A 20,701-nucleotide genomic window follows, 5' to 3' on the forward strand; every position below is an offset into this window, starting at 1 on the left:
AATGAGATACAAAGACCCAATCCCTAGAACAAGTCCTTCTCCCAGAACACATTCAGCCATTCCTCAAGTTCTTCTTGAATCTGCACGAAATTGCTACACATTGCAACTTTGATATGCTAGCTACAACCCTGCTACTCAACCTACAACTTTGATTTGCAACTTCAACCTGCAATTTCTCGACCCTATTGCTCCTAAAAAAACCCTAATTTGACCTCCATTGGGACCTTTAAGAGCAAGACAACTCTTCCTAAGGACAGTGAGGTCTAGACAAAGTTTCCTTCCTTCCAGCTACTAGTTTCTGCACTTTTCCTAATACAAGTTGACCTTGCAACTTCGGCCTCTCCTTGCAACCAAGAAACCCTAGAATTTCGCACGTGTGAGAGAGATAGAGCCCAAAGACAAGATATTTTGGCCTCGTATCTTCTTCCAAAACTTCGCTCTCCTTTTTTGCTCCTTCCTAGCTATAGATCGAACTCTTTCTTGATGATCGAACTTTTTTGTGTGAGTGTGTCCAAATGAAGTCAAACTACTCTCTATATGGCTTTCTCAAGGGGTCAAATACGCTCCTTTAGGCCGAATTAAGAATCCCAGCGCCGACTTCTACTCTTGGAGATTCTAGGACTTTCTAGACTCAAAAATAATTATTTTTACAATTACAAATTGCACAGAAGGGTCTTATAAACATGACGTTGACTCCTTTGACTAACGACAATAAATTCTAAGACCTAACAAAAGCTAGAAGCATGAAGAATATGATTTTACCTGAAAGACCATCAATAATGAGCATGAAACCCATGCCTTAATAGTAATAATTTTCTTTTCATTTTTTTGTTGGTTACATAGGATACTTTTTTTATCGAAATGATTACAATAATTATGAAGATAAAACTAGTTACATTTCTCAACAATGTTGACCTTGGGGCTGGCTTGCCACAATTGATGAGAGCCCCAAACAGCTTTAGGACCTTGGGCTTTGATGATCTGGGCTTGGATTTTGCTTGGAGGTGAGGTGTACCCAGGAGATGATAGGATGCACGCAGGTTGGTATTGTACATTTTTGATGGGTGTGTCTCTTCTCTTGATGATGCTTGATTGTGGTGATGACTTGGGACCCTTTTGAAGGGGATTTTACACCTTCTACCATAGTGACATCATGCTGTAGCATGATGTCAACCATATAATGCATTTGATGATGATGTGGGAATGAAAAAAAGTAGCAGAGCTTGTGAAAAATTCTGAGTTCCTTGTTAAGGTTTTTGTAGTTGGTGGATGAGGAAAAACTGACTAGGGGTTACATTTTTGTGGCCATGGATTAGGCAAAAGGAGTAGATAAAGGCAACACACTAGGATATAGTAGCGAAGCATAGGCCTATTTGGGCTATCATTGATAGCAATTGAAATGATTAACTCCATTGATCTATACATGCTGTTGGGTATTTCTTAAGCTTGAAGTATCATTACAGAGATGGCTTTGGAGAAGATGAAATTGGGGAGTTCAAATATGGATTCGATTAGTGCCTATAATGTATGGTTCTTCTATCTTGATGAGAGTCAGCAATTGCAATTACAGTGATAAATAAATGGTTTCAGTAGAGCCACATGTAGCATTGGCAAAAGATTAACAAAGATCAGGGTTACTTACCTATATGGATCAAGTAAGAGATTCCAAATTTTTTAAGGTCAGTTGTTTAAATACCTGAACTTCTCACCAAAGGTGCAAACTAGTTTGCTGAATTAACTTTTTCTTTTCACAGTCATGATTTATCATTTAGTGCATCACATTGGTGAGACTATTTTGTTTGTGATTGTCCACAACTGCAAAAGTTTGAAATTTGGATATTGAGACAAACATGAAGTGCATTTGGGTGTGAGCATAATAGGTTTATCTTTGAGCAGATTCATACAAAGGAGAGATAATTGCACAGTACAACTTCTGTTTAAGGCGCAAGAGGTTGTTCAACAAAATTCTCGGTACAGAACCCGTTGTTTAAAATGCAATATTGCAAATAACATTTTGGGAATATTGTTGAGTGTCTAGAATGAAACTTACTGAAAATATCATGGAAAATATGGGCGAGAATAAACTTACATGAAGAATTATGAAAATATCTGACAAATTGGCAACTTGAATAACTCGGGAGAAATCAGAAATATCTAGAGAAATCAGAGATATTTGAAACACTGCTAAAATTATATTTTATCATTGGAATATGTAGGGGAACTTACTTGGTAGAGTCTGATGCTAGTGTCTTCTTGTGGATGGGTTAAGGTGGCAAGCAAAGAGCCATGCTATTACCACCCACTACTAATTTTGTAGATGATGTTGAGGTGTTCGTGAGACCGAGCAAAAGGATGGCCATGTATTTCATGTTCAGTATCAAATTCCAATGGTGATGATGAGTTTGGTGATTGATTGTTTTGAGCATTGATAGTATAGTAGGCTAAGAGCTTGTAGCATTTAGTGTTTCAAACTCTAGAAGCTATCTAGAGTCTTGTCGTTTATGTATTTTGTTTTAGATATGTGTTAGGCTTGTGCCATTTTTCTATATTCACCCTTACATGCCAGATATATGAGCAAAATTCGCGTATTTTGTCTATAATGTTTTGCATTTACATTGTTGTGCATGAATATGTATCTTCTTTTATTAAAATTTCATATTGATGTATTTTTTCAGGAAATTGGATAATAAATAGAGTTGTTGCTGTTTTCTATTTTATTCTGTTTCGATTTCTGTCTGATCCTTGGCCCTTCCGAGTGTGATTCCAAGTTTTAATACATTACTATAACCTCCAGAGCCACACTCTTGCCTTTTTAGGGACCCCCATTTCTATCAGCCATTCCCGTGATTTTTCACGTGAGATTGTGTTGAAAGCCTTTTTGAAGTCTCAAAGAAGCACCGGAAGTCCTTGTCTGTGGTGTTAGATGTCCTATCTACCATTGTGATCAATGCTTCCAAATTTCCAATCAATACAGGTGAACTTCCTTTTTATCTCTTCCCATAACGTTTAATATGTAAAATTTCAGTGGACAATAAGCGATAATTGAATGAAAAGCACATATATGTTGTTTCCAAAATAAAAGTAATTTCTCATATGTCATGAACTGTGTATCATTTCTTTTTCCTTGTTTTGTCATTGTAACTGTTCAGCGTTATTTCACTGCTGTAGCCTTTCAAATTACTGGTGATATCTTAATGGCGTTTCAACCATAACAACTGAGACAAGTGGGAATTTAATAGTTAAGCAGGTTTAATCTGTTGGTGAAGTGCAAATATTTTATTATATCGTAGGAATTTTTGTTCAACATGTTTGCATTTGTGGGCAACGTCTTAGATATGGCAAATTATGTTTGTTAAAGTTAGTGATATTTCATTGCTCATAGATGTCAAGACACATCTCTGAACAGGTAGCGAAAGAAAATTGATCTTATTAATTACGACGCATGAAAATTAATATACTTGTGGTACAAGCTGTTATTTCTGCAGTTTGGCACTTGTGTTTTCAATTATTAAATTCCAGTTTCTTAGCCATTTAAGTTATTGGCAATATCTTAATGGCATTTCCACCATAGCATCTGAGGCAAGTCGAATTCAATAATGAAGAAGAAACACCTGTTGCCGATGTGGAATGTTTTATTATATTGTGGAAATTTTAGTCAACATGTTTTGAGTGCTGTCTTTGCTAAAGCAAATTGTGCATGTAAATGGTAATGATATTTCATTGGTCTATAGATATCTTGATACATCTTTGAACATGAAGTAGAAAAAATGAGTTAAGAAAGTGGGACTTGAGAAAATTAATATAATTGTGGTACACAGTGTTCTTTCTGTAGTTTGGCACCTGTGTTTTCAATTATTATGTTTGAATTTTGGCATTTACAAGCTAGAAGTTAACAGTGTTCACAGATACTATAAAATGATATAATTTTACTAGTTTCAAACTAATGACCACTAGAGGGTAATAGAACATGTTTTATATAAATTACACTTCTTAATATAACTTCGAAATTGGTAAAGTACTAAATTTTCTATTTTATAGATCTTTGTTGCCCAAGAGGAACGGTGTACAAATCGGGTTTGGGTATCAAGTGTGCCCAGTTGGATGGCTACATACACGCCGTCAAGGTATGAAATGGCTACATATAAAAACAAAGTTTCTGTCAAACTTGAGAAGACTGCTAAAGAAAGGGAGGTGCTTGTTGTAAGGTTTTTCTCGATTACAGTTCCAGTGGTGCTACTATTTTATGCTCTAGGTGTGACATCAGATAAAGAGATGATGCAATTTGTGGGCTGTGGACTCGATGACCATGAGATGAGTAACTTATTGCTGTCATCCCTTTATAAAGCAGAGGCTGAATTGAAAAATTTTAGAAACAAAATTGAAGTTTGGAATTACATTAATGCTCGACTCAAAAATTCCAAATTTCCTAAAACTGAGAATGCCGAAGAAGTCTTGAATGCACATCTCTTTCCATTGATTGGTGGGCACAAGCAAAAAGCCATGTTTTTGGGGTATATGGTAAACTGTCTTCTATCATCTTATTTTGGACGAAGACAGGTTGAAAACAAAGATGATTACAGGAATAAGAGACTGGAACTGGCAAGTGAGCTGCTTGGTCACGAACTCGAAATCTTGCTTAAACGGTTTCGTAGACAAATGGCCAAGCAGATTCAGAAAGATCTCTCAGGTACTTTAGTTTGTTATCTATATTGCACGATGCTTCAGATAATGTTAGGTTGCTCTACTTTAATTTTATTGTGCTTCTTTTGCTTTTTTCGTACATTTAAACTGATATATACTGGAAATGCATCAGGTGTGCATTATCTATCCACTAACATGTGTTTGTTTCTAGCTTTCTTATTTATGGATTTTCATTATTTGTGTCTTTGTTTGTTTCTGTGACAGGACGGAAAGACCTGAAGCCTATGGAGTTTTATACTGATGCTTCAATCATCACAAATGGGCTGGCAAGAGCATTTTCAACTGGAAATTGGTCTCATCCTACAAGACCCAATGTAAAATGCACTGGTGTTGTCGGAATGGTCAACCAAACTAATCCATTGCAAGTTGTGTCTTCAATGAGGAAAACACGATTGAGGGTACAGTATGCTGCAAAGCTAGGCGATGCAAGATACCCGTAAGTCATCTGTTTGATAATGTTATAGTTTTGACAATATGTATGTTGATGTGTAATGTTATAGTTTTGGCAATGTATGATGAGGTGACAAGGAGAAACATTGTCCATCATTTTTTAAGAAGTAAAGAAGATTTTAAAGGCCCTGATTTTAGGAAGACTGCAAATATCTGATTTTTCTGCATAAGTTCCTACAATAGTGGTGTTTATCTCAGGATAATTGAGCATATTTTACGAGTATTTGTAGAATTCTGGTTCTCTTTTTTTTTTTGTTATCATTTTTCCGAGATTTCTTCCCTAGAGCAATAACTTTGTTGCCAATAGGATGAGAAAGTGCTTTCTGGTGAATATGTAAAATTTTTGTGGTCTAAGATTTTGCATAAGTTCCTACAATAATGTATATCTCAGCATAATTAAGCTTATTTTACGATTATTTGTAGAATATCTTATTGAAGTAGAAGCCGCATAAGCTGCAAAAGCCTTGTTGCCAATAGGATTAGAAAGTGCTGTTTATGAATATGCAAGATTTTTGTACTACTTCATGTTGAGAAACCAAGTGATAGGTAGATTAAAGTTTGATTCCTCTTTCTTGATAATTACTTGTGAATGTTAGCTGTCTTGTTTTTATTTATGTTCTCTTCATCAAGCAATTATACAAAACTTCAAAGCATAAAGATCACAAAGAGACAGAGAACACCAGAAATTAGGCCCCAAGCCGGGGAAAAACCCCACAAGGGCGAAAACCCAAACAATCCTTCTCTTATAGAATCGGATCAAAATGAGATATCCAAGACTCGAGACCAATACTGCCACAAAGATCCATGTCAAACCCCCTCCAAGTCTCCTCCAAACAAGTCAAATGCAATGAAAGTCAATGCTGGTAAAACTTTCTGAAATCTAGTCAAATCGCAAAAAGTTTTGACTTGCAGTGAAGGATGAATTTCAGACCTATAATTTTTGCAGGGTTTCCCTATATTCTTCGCACTTGTGAGAAAAAACAGGCTACAAAAAACACAAATTTTCTCTCTCCTTTTAGTTCTCTCTCTCTTCTTTGACTTTGACTCCTTTTCTTCCTGTCATTGGCATAGAAATTAATGAATTGTGTGAATGAATGAATGAGCTACCAAGAGATTGAGTTGGCTTATATATATAGTTGTCCAGGAGGGTCGAATAGCTGCCTCTTAGGCCGACTTGTCCAAGGAGGGCCAACTTGGTCTTGTGTTGACTTTTTGACTCAAAATAAAATTCTTTTTCTTTTCTTTACAAAAAGTCCAAATAGGACTTGACTCAAATACATTTCTTTTGACTCTTAATAAATCTTTTTTTACTCAATTGACTCTATAAGCATGAAGAACATGCTTTTGACGAAAAAATAAAAATAATAATGATGAATATAATAAATATATCAATGATAAAAATTATATTTTATTACATTATGAAGACAGACACTAGTTACTTTTTTCAACACTCGTTAACTAGGGAGGTATTCATAATCACACAACAGAATACTCTCAAGTTGAAATATTCATATAAGAAAGGATTTGGATTGATAAGCATCAATGATGATTTACATCATCATAGCCAACATTGTCAAAATAGCAAGGCCTTGACTAACAAGCTCTATCTCTCCACTAGATCAGAGCACAATGCTGGGAAGCATAAATTTGGACACCTCTACCTCTCAGGTACATGTCCCACTTGGGTGTTCCTAAGGTATGACCTCACGTGACCATTTCCTAATCCAAGGAAAAGTGTGTCCTCCGAACCATTCTTTACCAAGTCCATGTTTCCAACTTAGAATGTTAATCATAGTCAATCACAATACATAACTCAAGAACGTATGTCCATGATGTTTATCCAATCCACCATTCTCCATACTAGTGCCTTTACTAGGCTTACGATTGTTAGTCTTGGCCATAGTACATGACACATGGAGAATACAATGTCCACCTTAACTCCATCTCAAACAAGGAGGAGATATCTACAAACCCAAGCTTGTCTCGCAAATACTCAAGCTTCTCGTTAGGAAGAGATTTTGGCAATATATTCGCTGCCTGGTCTTCAGTGGATATGTACTGTAGCTTCACAACCCTTGATGGGCAAAGGGGTGCTTAGGACATCATGATGTGGTGAAAGAAATAATTTTCTCTTATGTTATTTAGGTTTTGCCAAGAAAACTCAAGTCAACTTGGTCTAAAGGTCACAACCCTTGGTGAAGGTTTACACCACCATAAAAGACTATAAGAAGAGGTGAAGATGAACTTGTTGGAGAGCGAGCATCATAGAGTTTTATATCATGTGATTTTTGTCCAAGAAGGGTGCAGGGACCTGAATGAGATGTAGATTCTTGAGGAGGGACGAAAAGGAGTTTGTATGGTTTGTTCTATGCTTGGAAGAAGGCCGAGTAGGTCAGTCATGTAGACTACTTGATGTTTGAACTATTTGTGCCCTCATGTAGGTCTTTTTGTTCTGGAGGAAGGCACTGCCTTGTGTGTAAGTTTATGCCTTAATTAAGGGTTCTATCCTAGCTCGCATGAGGATGAATCTCTATCCCAAGGTTCATTTCATATGCACTCAAGTTTTGTGTATGTGGAGGGTTGAGACGCTAAAAAACTCCGATTTTGTGAGGGTCGTTAGGCCTTAAGGAAGTGTGCAGGAGATCTTGTAGTGTGGGCAGAGCTTAAGCAAGGCCAAGCGCTATCTCAGGTGTGGATAGGAGTTGCGAATAAGGCAAATAGTGGAGCTGGGCGTGTGACAGGACAAAATCATGGAGGTAAATGCTAAGTTTGTGTGTTAAAGAGTTTTCCATAAGGGTTATGGGCAACAAATTATTCTTCCCTATGTTCTGTCATATTTGGAGCATCAAAATGATGGTAAGTGGGCAGATGTAGTGTGCCCTAGTTAGGGCTTCTTCCTGTGATGAGAGCCAGCCTAAAGTGTGTCTAGATCTCTGTGTAAATGGGACCCAATTATGTGATTAATAAAGAGGGTCGAGCTCCTAAGAAAGGGAGTATTGCCTTTGTTTAGGATCACAAAAACCTCAGGAAGTTCTCTATGATTTCTGTGGTGTAGTTTGGCCGAAATGCTTTCTGTTGTGGGAAGAACAATGAGAAGAAGTGATAGACAAAAGGGTTGACTCGGTGAAGGAAGATCTGTGCTAGAAGTGTTATGTAATGAGGTTCGTTCATAGGGTTTGAACAATAGTTGTTTATGCGCTAGTACAATGATCAAGGTGCAGGCTTGTCATTGTTAGGAGGGTAGTCTTCGGAGCCCTAAGATCATTGTGTGCAGGAGGCATATCCTTGATGTGAGGGCGGTTTGGTGAAGTCCTTATGTTTAGTATGTTTGAGGAGACAAATTATTGATAATAGGCAAATTTTGGTGATGCCCTAGTTTAGGGATTTGATGGTGCAAATCACTGATAAGAGGGCATATATGGAAGTCCCTAAGAGGAGTGATATTGGGGGGCCTTATTAGTGCTAGAGGGCAGTTGTGTTTGAAGACCTAAGATCAATGATCCTTGCAACAACATGAGTGATTGATAGAGGCAGTTTGAGCGGTTGAAGATGCAAGAATTTTGAACTTGTAGAAGTCATGTTAGCAATAGAAGAAGTGGTAAAGGACCTGCGAGACGTGTTCAAGGTATGTGGACCGAAAGGGCTGAGTAGAGTGCTCCTTCAACAAGTAAGTGAAGTCTACTTTGTTTAGGGAAAGATTGGTAGTCATATGTTGTTGACTCCAAGCACTAGTTTTCCTTGTAGTAGGGCTAATTGTAAGGGCCATGATCCCTAGTACGGGAGCCCTACATTTGTTGTATTAAACTTTGTAATATAACAAGTTTTGGGTTAAAAATTGTCTTGTGCATTGAGTTGATTCACTGCTATATGTTCACTATTGTGCTTGTGTTGTAGCATTTGTGTGTTTGTGATCGTGATCTTAGACATAAACCTGATTCTTAAGTGCCATGGAAAAATGAGTACCCTTACCTTAAATAGGGGGTTAATCCTCAATCCTAGTCCCATGGGATCTCCCTTATTGACCTATGGTTTTAGGAAGGGCACGACTTGGGAAACTTTGATTTTGGTAGTATTGATTAGTGTACCTTGGGAGGTACTCCAAGCCCTAGGGTTCACGGTTTGGAGGGCAAAGCGCCACAAGGGTCACTTGTGGGCTTGGAACCTAAGCATGGGGTTTTTCACCCATCGGGATTTGGGTCAAACTATGATGAATTTGAGCTTGGGAAAATTTGAGGTGATAGATCTTGGTGAGCTGATTCCAACGCTCCAAAGATTACTCAAATCAGAGCTCTAGAAACAAAGTTATGAATTTTTGAAGGTGACAAATAATTATGGATAGTCAAGTCATGTAGGCTTGAAGTGAATTCATCCAAGAGACATGTCCCTTCATGAATTCGTTGGAGCCCCTCATTTGGATATAAAAGGAGGGTGAATTGATGTGTTTTAGGGCATCCATCTTGTGCAACATTCATCCAAGATAGCTCTGAAATTCGGATGCCCTAGCTGCAACAAGAAAGGGTCAAGGATAATGTGGGGATAAGTTTGAAGTGGAGGCCGAGGAGCAACATGGGAGAGATCTTTTTGAAGGCCGAAGTTCTGGGCATGATTGCAGACTGTCTAAGGGCTGGTTGAGGGCGAAAAAGACAGGTCCGAGGCGCTATTCTAGTGCTGAGGTGTTGCGCTGATAGGCCGAGGAGGTAGGAGGAAATATGTTGTTGTTTAGGCTTGTTTAGGCATTGTTTTGGTGGACTGTTTGCTACAGGACTGCTGTGTGCTAGGTCGCAGGTCATAACACCACAACAGGGACTTGTGTAGGGCATGTTAAAGGGCTGGTGTATGTATTAGATGTTGAAGTTTCTAAGTCTAGTAGTTAGAAACCCTCCATGCACTTTACTGATTTATTCCTCCTACTTCTTTTGTTAATTAACAAGTTATTTACCATGTAAATACTGAAAATAAATACAAGTGCATGTTCAACACATTATAGATCATCAACTGAAGGAAACAAAAACAAGCACACAAATGACACCGTTATTTTGGACTAATGTCCCTGGAAAAACCCAATGCAGGAAAACTGGTGCAGCTATCTGAGGGTTTTATTATTAAGCAGCTCTTTTCTGAGTACACTGGGTGCCAAACTGGCTAACCTGACAGAGAATAAATCTGGCAGCAATACCTCTCTTCGGAAACAGGTATTCGGAAAGCCTGCTCCACGAAATCCCTCTCCAACACAATCTGAAGCTCAGCGTCAGCCCTGTTGGCGTTTGCGTCAGCCTGAAACCCTCTACGTCAGCCTCTTTGGCTCTCTGTGTCACTCCTGCAACCTCTGCGTGGATGACGCATGCCTTTCTGGCTTTGCGCAGTCTCTGTTGACTTTGCGTGGCTCCCTCTGGTTCTCCTCTCTCTACTTTTGCGTTGGTCTAACGGCACTGTCCCTGCCTCTCTGCCTCGTACTCACTGCGCCTCGCTGCAACTGATCACTGATTCTATCTCTCCTAGCAAACCCCAATCTAGAGAATAGAATGAGTTATCACTCTCGTGTGTTCTCCAAGTGACCCTCAAGCCTCCTCTTATACTTTTCTCGTTGACAAATCAACGGATGAGAATAAGTCCCTAATCGACGGCTAAGATTAGATCTCGCTTGATCCATGTCTTTTGGACCATTCTAGCACATTTTTATATTAATTCACACTAATATTTTAATTTCCCTAAGTTTAGACTTAGGGACTCCATTAAAAATATTAATTATTTTAATATCTCTCAAAATTTTTAGAATATGCCCAAACCCTTTCTGGGTATTGGAGATCTCATGTGCCCTAACCTCTCCACCAAATTTCGTGGCTAGAGCACATTCGATGCTACCCCAAATCAACATTAGATAACAACGCAGCAAGGAGGAGTTCCTCAAGGATATGCTGCAGTTGATTAGAGGGTTGTTTGGGGACTTTCAAAGGAGTTAAGGGCTGCAACAAGTGCCCTAACCAGGACTGGCACAAACAACAATATGAAAGCATAGAGGACAACAGTGTTTTGTGGTGGAACGTTGGGTCAAGAAGTCACCAGTTTGGATCGTGATTGAAGTAGCCTCTTGGTGCCATGTGGAGGATTTTCCGTGGTGGGGAAGAGTCTTCCTAGGAGCAGAACTGACAGTGACGTGATTGGGTGCCATTGATCTGATTGGAGCGCAGTGCATTGGCTACCCAAAGTAACCCTAGAGCAGCAGACAAGAAGGATATTGTTGGTGCGTGATTGGGTGAAGATTGCAACATTATGAGTAGCTATTTGATGGACGAAAGTTTCTACTAGAAGGTAGATTCGAGCTCAGGTATTGGCCAGCCTAAAGAGCAGTTTGATGAGCCTGTGTACATGCAACAGAAATGACTTGCAACATTTTTAAGAGGTAGCCTCCGAGAGGCTCAATGTGTTGTCCTTTGAAGGACTAAGGGGCAGCTAGTGAACAGTACAGGAGAAAAGGACTGACAGGACAAGATATGACATAGAAGTTGCAACGAAGTTTGTCACTGTATCTTGTATACCGTAGACTGTTGTATTATTTAGAATTGGTTTAATATAATAGAGATTGGGATTGTACAATAATGTACAATTTTGTTAAAAACTGTGTATATTTGTGCTCAAGTGATTTACTGCTTTTTATTTCCGCTGTGCAAAGTAGTTTATGATTGAGATTCTTGGTTTGGTAGCGTCAGTGATTTTAAGACTCTAGCCTAGAATAAAGGTCGTGGAAATTCAACATGGTATCATAGGGTGTATGAGCTACTTTGGAAGTAAGTAAATCAGAGTTGTGCACAACGAAGTGCAACGTGAGAGGGAGTTGGTCACATTGTAAGTGAAGGGCTCACTAGAATGTTGAAGTTGCAGGCAGGTCTCCGGTATGAGGATAGGTTGGAAGGGGTTTCCGACTATACTCCTTGGAAGGAAAGGATCAAGTTGGTCTTGCAGGTCAACAAGATTTGGGATTTTGCCGAGAAAGAGATCAAGAAGGCAACCTACCCTAGGAGCTGGAAATATATGAAGAATTGGATGCGAGGGCGAGATTAATCATCGTAGATGGTGTGAAGGATGCCCTAATACCTCATTTGTCCGGGGAGAACAATGCACATGAGATGTGGATAGTTCTCTGGAATTTGTTCCAGAATAAGAATGAGAACCAGGTACTGGTATTGGAGGATAAGTTGAAGTGCACCAAGATGATAAAGTGTGAAAGCGTGACCTTATATTTGATGAGATTGTCTTAGGTTAAAGATGATCTTCTTGCCATTAGTGTGCCTACTGCAGATGGAGATATGGTAAGGATTGCCTTGAAAGGGTTCACCGAGGATTGGAAGCCCTTCATCAACGGGATCATTGCCAGGGAGAAGCTGCCAGACTCGGGTAGATTGTGGGATGACTTCATTCAGGAAGAGTTGCAAGACAAGGATCTTCATCCGAAGAAGTCGGCTTCAGATGATGACATGGCACTTGCAGCGTGAATGAAGGGTAATCAAAAGAAGGATTGTAGTAAAGTCGAGTGTTTCAATTGTGGCGAGATGTGTCATTTTTCGTTGAGATGTCCGATGAAGAAGAAGGGAAATGATGAGAAGAAGAAAGGAAAGTAGGTCGCTGATGTTGCCACTTCAGCTGAGATAGATGATTTGTCCAAGAGATTGGAAGAGGAGTACTTTGCTATGATTTCTCATTTCTCGCAGGGTACTGTCGCTGAGGATGGATGGTATGTGGACAATGGTGCGACGAAGCATATGACTCGGGTAGATTGTGGGATGACTTCATTCAGGAAGAGTTGCAAGACAAGGATCTTCATCCGAAGAAGTCGGCTTCAGATGATGACATGGCACTTGCAGCGTGAATGAAGGGTAATCAAAAGAAGGATTGTAGTAAAGTCGAGTGTTTCAATTGTGGCGAGATGTGTCATTTTTCGTTGAGATGTCCGATGAAGAAGAAGGGAAATGACGAGAAGAAGAAAGGAAAGTAGGTTGCCGATGTTGCCACTTCAGCTGAGATAGATGATTTGTCCAAGAGATTGGAAGAGGAGGACTTTGCTATGATTTCTCATTTCTCGCAGGGTACTGTCGCTGAGGATGGATGGTATGTGGACAATGGTGCGACGAAGCATATGACAGGGTCACAGGTTATTTTTGAGACTCTAGCTGAATGGGACTCGAAGTTGCAGATGGTGTTGGGCAACAAGAGTCAGTTGGAGATCTGAGGATCGGGTTTTGTGCCATTCAGGATGGAGACATGACGTGTGATGTGGGTCCAGGATGTACTGTATGTACCAAGACTCAGATATAGTGTGATTTCCTTCTTGATGATCGAGAGGAAGGGGTTTGAGCTCTTGTTCCAGGATGGGAAGGCAAGACCTAGGCCTAGAGGCTCTAAGTCCGATGCGATTGTAGTGGGAGTAAGAGAGCATGATCTCTACGGGTTGATGGGAAAGCCTGTGGATCATGGAAAGAAGAAGGTGGAGCAGGTGCAGGGTCCAGAGAAGCAGGAGCAGGTGCAGGCTTCAGAGGAGCAGGTATAGGTTCCCAAGAAGGAGGTACACCTTCCCGAGAAGGTCCAGGTTCTAGAGACTCAAAAGGAGTCTAGTTCCTGAGGGAGCTTGCAGATTTAGAAGGAGACTCTGCAACCCAAGAAGGGCATGTGGTATGTGGAGAGAAATCATGCTCCTACAGTTGCCAAGAAGGGCATGTGGTATGTGGAGAGCAATCATGCTCCTACAGTTGCCAAGAAGGAATCATGGAGAGAGTGGAAGATGTTACAGGATATGAAGAAGAAGCAGGGTGCTTCTAGCAGTGACAACGACACTTCCGAGAAGGGCGTAGTTCATTGTATAGGGATTACTGCGATTGTGAGCACCAGGAGTTGGGCAAGTGTTGCGAGCAATGATGATGATGACGAGAGACTTCCTAGTCTTGGAAGTACCTCCCTCGGTAAGAGGGAGTATTGATTTGTGTAGCTTGGGAGGTACTCCAAGCCCTAGAGTTCAGGGTTTGGAGGGCAAAGCGCCACACGGGTCACTTGTGGGCTTAGAAACCAAGCATGGGGTTTTGCACCCATCGAGATTTGGGTCAAAACTATGATGAATTTGAGCTTGGGAAAATTTGAGGTGATAGAGCTTGGCAAGCTGATTCCAACGCTGCAAAGATCAGTCAAACCAGAGCTATAGAAATAAACTTATGAATTTTTGAAGGTGACAAATAATTAGGGACAGTCAAGTCATGTAAGCTTGAAAGTGAATTTGTCCAAGAGACATGTCCCTTCATGAATTCGTTGGAGCCCCTCATTTGGATATAAAAGGAGGGTGAATTGATGTGTTTTAGAGCATCCATCTTGTGCAACATTCATCCAAGATAGCTCTGAAATTCGGATGCCCTAGCCCCAACAAGAAAGGGCTAGGGACAGCATGGGGATAAGTTTGAATTGGAGGCCAAGGAGCAGCGTTGGAGAGGTCTGTTTGAAGGCCGAAGTTCTGGGCATGATTGCGGATTGTTTAAGGGTTGGTTGAGGGCGAAAAAGACAGGTCTGAGGAGCTAGGAGGCAATACACTATTGTTTAGGCTTGTTTGGGCATTGTTTTGGTGGATTGTTTGTTGTGGGACTGTTGTGTGCTAGGTAGCAAGCCATAGCACCACAACTGGGGCTTGTGTAGGGCATGTTAAGGGGCTGGTGTATGCCCTGGATAACAACGCAGGAAGGAGTCGTCCCTCAAGGGTATGCTGAAGTTTATGATAGGGCTATTTGGGGACTGTCAAAGGAGTTAATGGCTGTAGCAAGTGCCCAAACCAGGACTGCCACAAACAACAGTATGTAAGCATATAGGGCATTAATGTTTTGTGGAGGAATGTTGGGTCAAGAAGTGACTAGTTTGGATCGTGATTGAAGCAGCCTATTGGTGCCATGTGGAGGATCTTCCGTGGTGGGGAAGAGTTTTCCTAGGAGAAGAAAACGTGATTGGGTGCCACTGATGTGATTGGAGGGGCAGTGTGTTGGCTACCCAAAGTAGCCCTAGAGCAGTAGGCAAGAAGGACATTGTTGGTGCGTGATTGGGTGAAGATTGCAGCGTTATGAGTAGCTCTTTGATGGATGAAAGAGGCTACAAGAAGGCAGATTGGATCTCAAGTATTGGCCAGCCCAGAGAGCAGTTTGATGAGCCTGTGTACATGCAGCAAAAGTGACTTACAAGATTTTTTAGGAGGCAGCCCTCTGGGAGTCTCAATGTGTTGTCATTTGAAGGACTATGGGGCAGCTAGTGAGCAGTACGAGAGCGAAAGACCGACAAGACAAGATACGACATAGACTCTGCAACGAAGTTTATCATTGTATCTTGTATACCATAGACTGTTGTATTATTTAGATTTGGTTTAATATAATGAAGATTGGGATTGTACAATATTGTACAATTTTGTTAAAAACTGTGTGTGTTTGTGCATATGTGATTTACTGCTTTATGTTTCTGTTGTGCAAAGTAGTTTATGGTTGAGATTCTTGGTTTGGTAGCATCAATGATTTTAAGACTCTAACCTAGACCCAAGGTTGTGGAAATTCAACAGGAAGCATGGTCTTGTTTTCCCATTCCACACTTTTGACTCCCCTCCGTACATTACAAGCCCTATTTCATCATTTTCCTTTTTTGGGTCCACATGACCACTGGGTCCACAAGGCATTGACCCAACCCCTTACCTTGTCCACATATCTGGGTCAAGCCTAGAAATGTTGCCCCAGAGGTTGATGTAGCTAAATGAAAGTTAAAAGTATATCATGCCCACAAGCAAGAAACAAACCTAAAAGAATATTATTAAACTCAAAAGATGATTGGAACAATAGTTAGCTCGTGGGAAAAAGACAAGCATGAGCTCTACCCTTTATCATGGTCATCACCCTGGTTCCTAGGTCCCCATGGGTGCCCCAACAACATACATGAACCCATGCACATCCCAACCATTCGTGGGCGATGAACTGGCCCACCTTATGGGTTAATAACTACTTTATATCATACATAGCATGCTCTCATTTCTTGGAGCCTCGAGTAGTAATACAAAGAAAAATCAAGAAAAGGAAAAAGGCAAGTAAAGATAAGTTGATGATTTCTCCCTCCTACATCTGTATACCTAATATGTGGATATACCTCCTTAGCTATACTTGTACCAATGGCATTTGGGATCAAACTCAATTTATCTCCATAATTTTCCTCTCTTAATATTTGGTCCCTTAAAGTAGAATGGCTAGGCTAGGGTAGACAGAGAATTGCATTAGAGAGTGATTTGGTGGATTCCAGGAGCCTAGACACCAAGGCTAAGGTTTTATCTCCTTGACCTCTAAATTTGGTGGGCATCTATTTGGTTTTCATCCGTAAAATCTCTTGCGCTAAGTGTGCTTTAAGAGGGAAACCCTAGCTTGTCATTGTCTCAACTTTGGGGACTTCTCTGAGGCCATATGAGCCTAATACCTGATGAAATAAATCGTAAGAAGCCATTTCTTCTCCCAACCTTGATCTTGGGAGTGCTCCTATCCATTATTAGGTCTCTTAGATGGAACAAAGTATCTTCAGAAGCATGATTACATCACCTTAAGCTGCCCTTTAGAGGTCCTACCTGATCACCTGGCACCATAAACCTTATAATATCTATCAAAGGTGATTATCTATCTTATCAGGACTCCTCCCATCGGTGAAAGTCCATAAAAAGCAAGGGACATTAGCAGTGGTGATGGTGGGTGATGTTAGTTTTAGGTAGTAGCGACAACAGTGCTAGTCTCTATGGTCTCTAAGAGGCCAAGGAACACTGGATCTCCAGAACCCAAAAAAGGTTTTGCGAGAAAACCTGAGAAACACATCAGTTAGATTAATTGACCAATAATTAAAATTTCCCCAACTTAGGAAAGCTGGTTAATTGAATCGGGTCATTTGGGGAAAATCGATTTTCTCTTGAGATTTCTAGAAAAGTTAATTGACGGAGCCAAGATGATCTTAGCCATCGGTTGAGATGTGATCGTAGTTGTTGAGAGTCCAATTAGAGATTATAAGAGTAGGTCGAAGGGTTTAGAGAAGTCACACAAGGTGAGCAAGTAGTTCGTCTATCTAGTTGCAATGATTCAGCGAGAGCGCAGTTGAAGCTAGGAGACATGGAGCAGCGGGGTTTCAACAGAGATTTGGGAGCAGGATTCGAGAGGAGATTCCCAGAGATTTTCTAGTGTTAGAATGACAGGAAAGGGAGGCAAAAATTATCTACAGAGGAGGTCGAATTAGCTAGTGTGAGTTGCCACTTTGATTTTCCAGTGTTAGAATGACAGGAAAGGGAGGCAAAAATTATCTACAGAGGAGGTCGAATTAGCTAGTGTGAGTTGCTATTTTGACAGTGCAAGTGGCAGAGGAGCTCGTTTCAGTGAGCCAGAGCCAAATTTGTTAGCGAGTGGGCCTAGGGCAGTGCAAGAGGCAGAACGACTTGCAGGGAAGGGTTCCCAAACGCTGTATGATTTTTCCGAAGTAGCAATTTGCTTTTCCAGTCAAGCATTGCGAGTAGCTAGGAGTGCGTGTTGACAAGGAGAGGCCAGATCAAGTTGCAAAGGGAGACTTTGAGTCTTTAGTGTATTTTGCCTATAAATATTGGTATTTGCCAGATATTTCCCAGTGAAAGACAAGCAGTTGTAATATTTCTCAGATTGTTGAAGATAATGATTAAACCTTCATCTATTTAGGGTTTTTCTAGGGACATTTGTCCAAAAATAATAGTGTCAGAATTATTGTGTGTGTGCTTGTGTGCATTATTTTCTCAATTTTATTTTCTGCAATGTATTTTATTTATGGAGAATTGCAGTGTGAGTTTATCGTTATTTGCTGTTACTAAAATTAACAAAAGGCAAATAAACTGCATAAGTTAGGAGATAAATTTCCAGTTGCTGTAATTCGTAGAAGTTTCACAGGCAATTTGTCCCATTGTTATCACATAGTCTAGTTCTTTGTCTTGTAGGGTTTCTCTCTTCAAGGTCTGCTAGATTGTGTGGAAACATGGACTAGGATTTCAAGTTATAGATCAACAAGGGAATAGCTAGGCATACAAGCACCAAGGAAAAGGTTTGCAAATGATTTAATCAACAATGAGACAAGGCAAACCATTGAATGAAGACCTAGCTAAGGTTTGTGTCTTTCTAGTGCACAAATTGCTTGGGGACGATGATGTCATCCCTACTAGGAAAAATTCAACCATGTAAAATGCTACATTTTGAGTGAAAAGGATCAACAAGGGAAAATTCAAGTCAAATAAACCTCCATGTCTATCATAGAAGTGCACTAATTGAATTCGGCCCTATCAACTAGCCCTAACTACTTGCCTTGAAAGACTTTGAAAAATAAGAGAGAAGAAAATAAATGAATTTTTGTGATTTTTGATCAATACAGTGCTTCCTAGTGTTTATTCCCACTTATGTTATGTAGTCTATGTTACCCACCAAAAGTGGGTGACCCCATAGGAGAAATTTTTCTCCGACCATCTCTTCTAGCTGGTAGTTAATAGCCCTTGATAGCCATTAGTCGCTGATGATGATGTGCCATTCATGTCTCTACCACCCGCAACTGCAACAGTCATATGTTTCGTTACCCATATGGCATGAACACACATTAGAAGGTGGGCTATATTACGAGTCCCATATTCAACCTCCCTTATTTAGGTTCAACTAACCATTGGTTCTTTGGGATTTGGTACCATACATCCTCATACTTAGGTAGGGCTTGGAACTTGGCCTATGGAGGTTGATGCCGCTAAAAGAAAAAAGAAAAAGCATATGGTTGCCATAAGTAAAAATAAAAGAAGATCGAAATGCAAAAGATATGCAGGACATACATATTAGCACGTGGGCAAAATCCTAACATGAGCTCTACCTCACTCATTAAGGCCATTACCTAGTTCCTGAGCACATGTTGCGCTTGATATTATGAGGAGGAACCCATGCATGTCCGAACCCCTAGTGGGCAATGAGTTGCCTCACTCTTAAGGGGATAATCACTGTTATACATCATATAAAGCAAGTTCTAACCCTTTGAGCTACATGCAACAATACAAAGAAAAATCAAGAAAATGTAAAAGGTGTTAATTTTTCACAGTGTTCTATGTTGTTATAATCACGTAAAGCAAATTCATTCACCCGAGTAATAGTTAAGCAATTATAGATAGAACAATAAATAGTAAATGCACAATAGAAGATAGCCAAGCACAATGAGACAAAGATTTTTGATCAAAGACCAGGGCAAAATCCCACAAGGGGGAGAACTCAAAACCAATTTTTTTTCTTCTTCTTTGTCAATCAATGTTCAACATGAGATACATAGTCCAATGGTACATCCATAACCATGAGACACTTGTTGATTGAAGGGTGGACCAAGGATATGTCATTTCCCATTACGGGTTGGAAAGACCTTATATGGTGGTCTATTAGCTGGTAGTTTTTGTAGCATCAGATGGTGTTCTAGTCTCAAACTTTGTGGAGAGGCTAAAACATATGAGTTCTCCAAAACATAGAAATCTTTTCTGGAAATTCAACCTAGAGATAGCTCAATTAAATTAATTGACCATCATTTAAATTCTTCCCAAGTCTAATTTAGGAAAACTGGTTAATTAATAGGAAATAATTGAGAAATGTGAGAATTCTTTAGAAACTCACATGGATCAACTTAGAGATGATCTTAACCATTGATTAAGGTTTAATCTTGGTCGTTGAAGTCTTCATTGGAGATTATAAGAAGAGGTCAAAGGGTTGATGGAGAATATACACAGGAAGAGCGAGTTTCCTTGGCAGTCTGATTTTATAGAGAGCAATGTTCAGTTGGAATAATTCGAGATAGAAAGGGGACACAGAGATAGTGAGGGGCAGAGTAAGTGAGTCCAACAGAAGTTTCCCTGTTCCAGAGATAGTGAGGGGCAAAGTAAGTGAGTCCGGAAGAAGTCTTCCAGTTCTAGAGAGATAACTACAAGAGGTTTGAGTTTTCTTAGTGGGGTTGTGCAAAAGCTTCAGAGGTAGAGTTTGATTTGGCCAAATAAAGGGTTGATTCAGTTGCTATAGAACATGAGATTTTCCAGAAGGGCCAATGAGTTATTATCATAGGTTGAGTTGGGCAGATTGCTTGATTAGTTGCATCTATAGGAGGGACGAGTTTTCTTAAAGGGCTGCGCTGGGCCTATGTAAAAGCTTAAGAGGTAGAGTTTGATTTGGCCAGATAGAGGGTCGATTCAGTTGCTGGAGGCTAGGAGAATTTTCGGAAGGGCCAACGAGTTATTCTCATAGGTTGAGTTGGGTAAACGATTTGATTGGTTGCACCTCCCAGGCAAAGTGTTTGAGGGCCTACGCAGGGGTGACATAGAGGCTTTCGTGTAGCCTTGTTTGTGCCAGTTGTGGTGTTGGATCAGTTCTGGGTGAGACAAAATTTTTCTCACTAATTATTGTGGCTAGTTTATCTTGTAGAGGATTGCCAGTATTTTGGGCATTCGATTGTACTCAAAATTTCTCACTGCTGCATAATAATAAATCCGTCAGCTGCTGCA

General features: G+C 40.1%; 1 protein-coding gene across 2 annotated transcripts in view; it reads left to right on the top strand.

The window, feature by feature from the left end:
• LOC149164049 (DNA-directed RNA polymerase D subunit 2b-like) overlaps positions 1 to 20,701 on the top strand; it is a 285,673-nt gene that overhangs the window by 134,555 nt on the left and 130,417 nt on the right. For both annotated transcript variants that reach the window (XM_089431941.1, XM_089431942.1), the window contains 2 exons: positions 4,039 to 4,687; positions 4,906 to 5,137. In XM_089431941.1, coding sequence (XP_089288067.1) covers positions 4,039 to 4,687; positions 4,906 to 5,137 — 881 coding nt within the window. The remainder of the gene's footprint in view (positions 1 to 4,038; positions 4,688 to 4,905; positions 5,138 to 20,701) is intronic.

The sequence above is a fragment of the Pinus tabuliformis genome, chromosome 5_1 (genome assembly GCF_031772625.1).
Source record: "Pinus tabuliformis cultivar Carrire ecotype Pingquan chromosome 5_1, CPIR1, whole genome shotgun sequence".
Lineage (NCBI taxonomy): Eukaryota > Viridiplantae > Streptophyta > Pinopsida > Pinales > Pinaceae > Pinus > Pinus tabuliformis.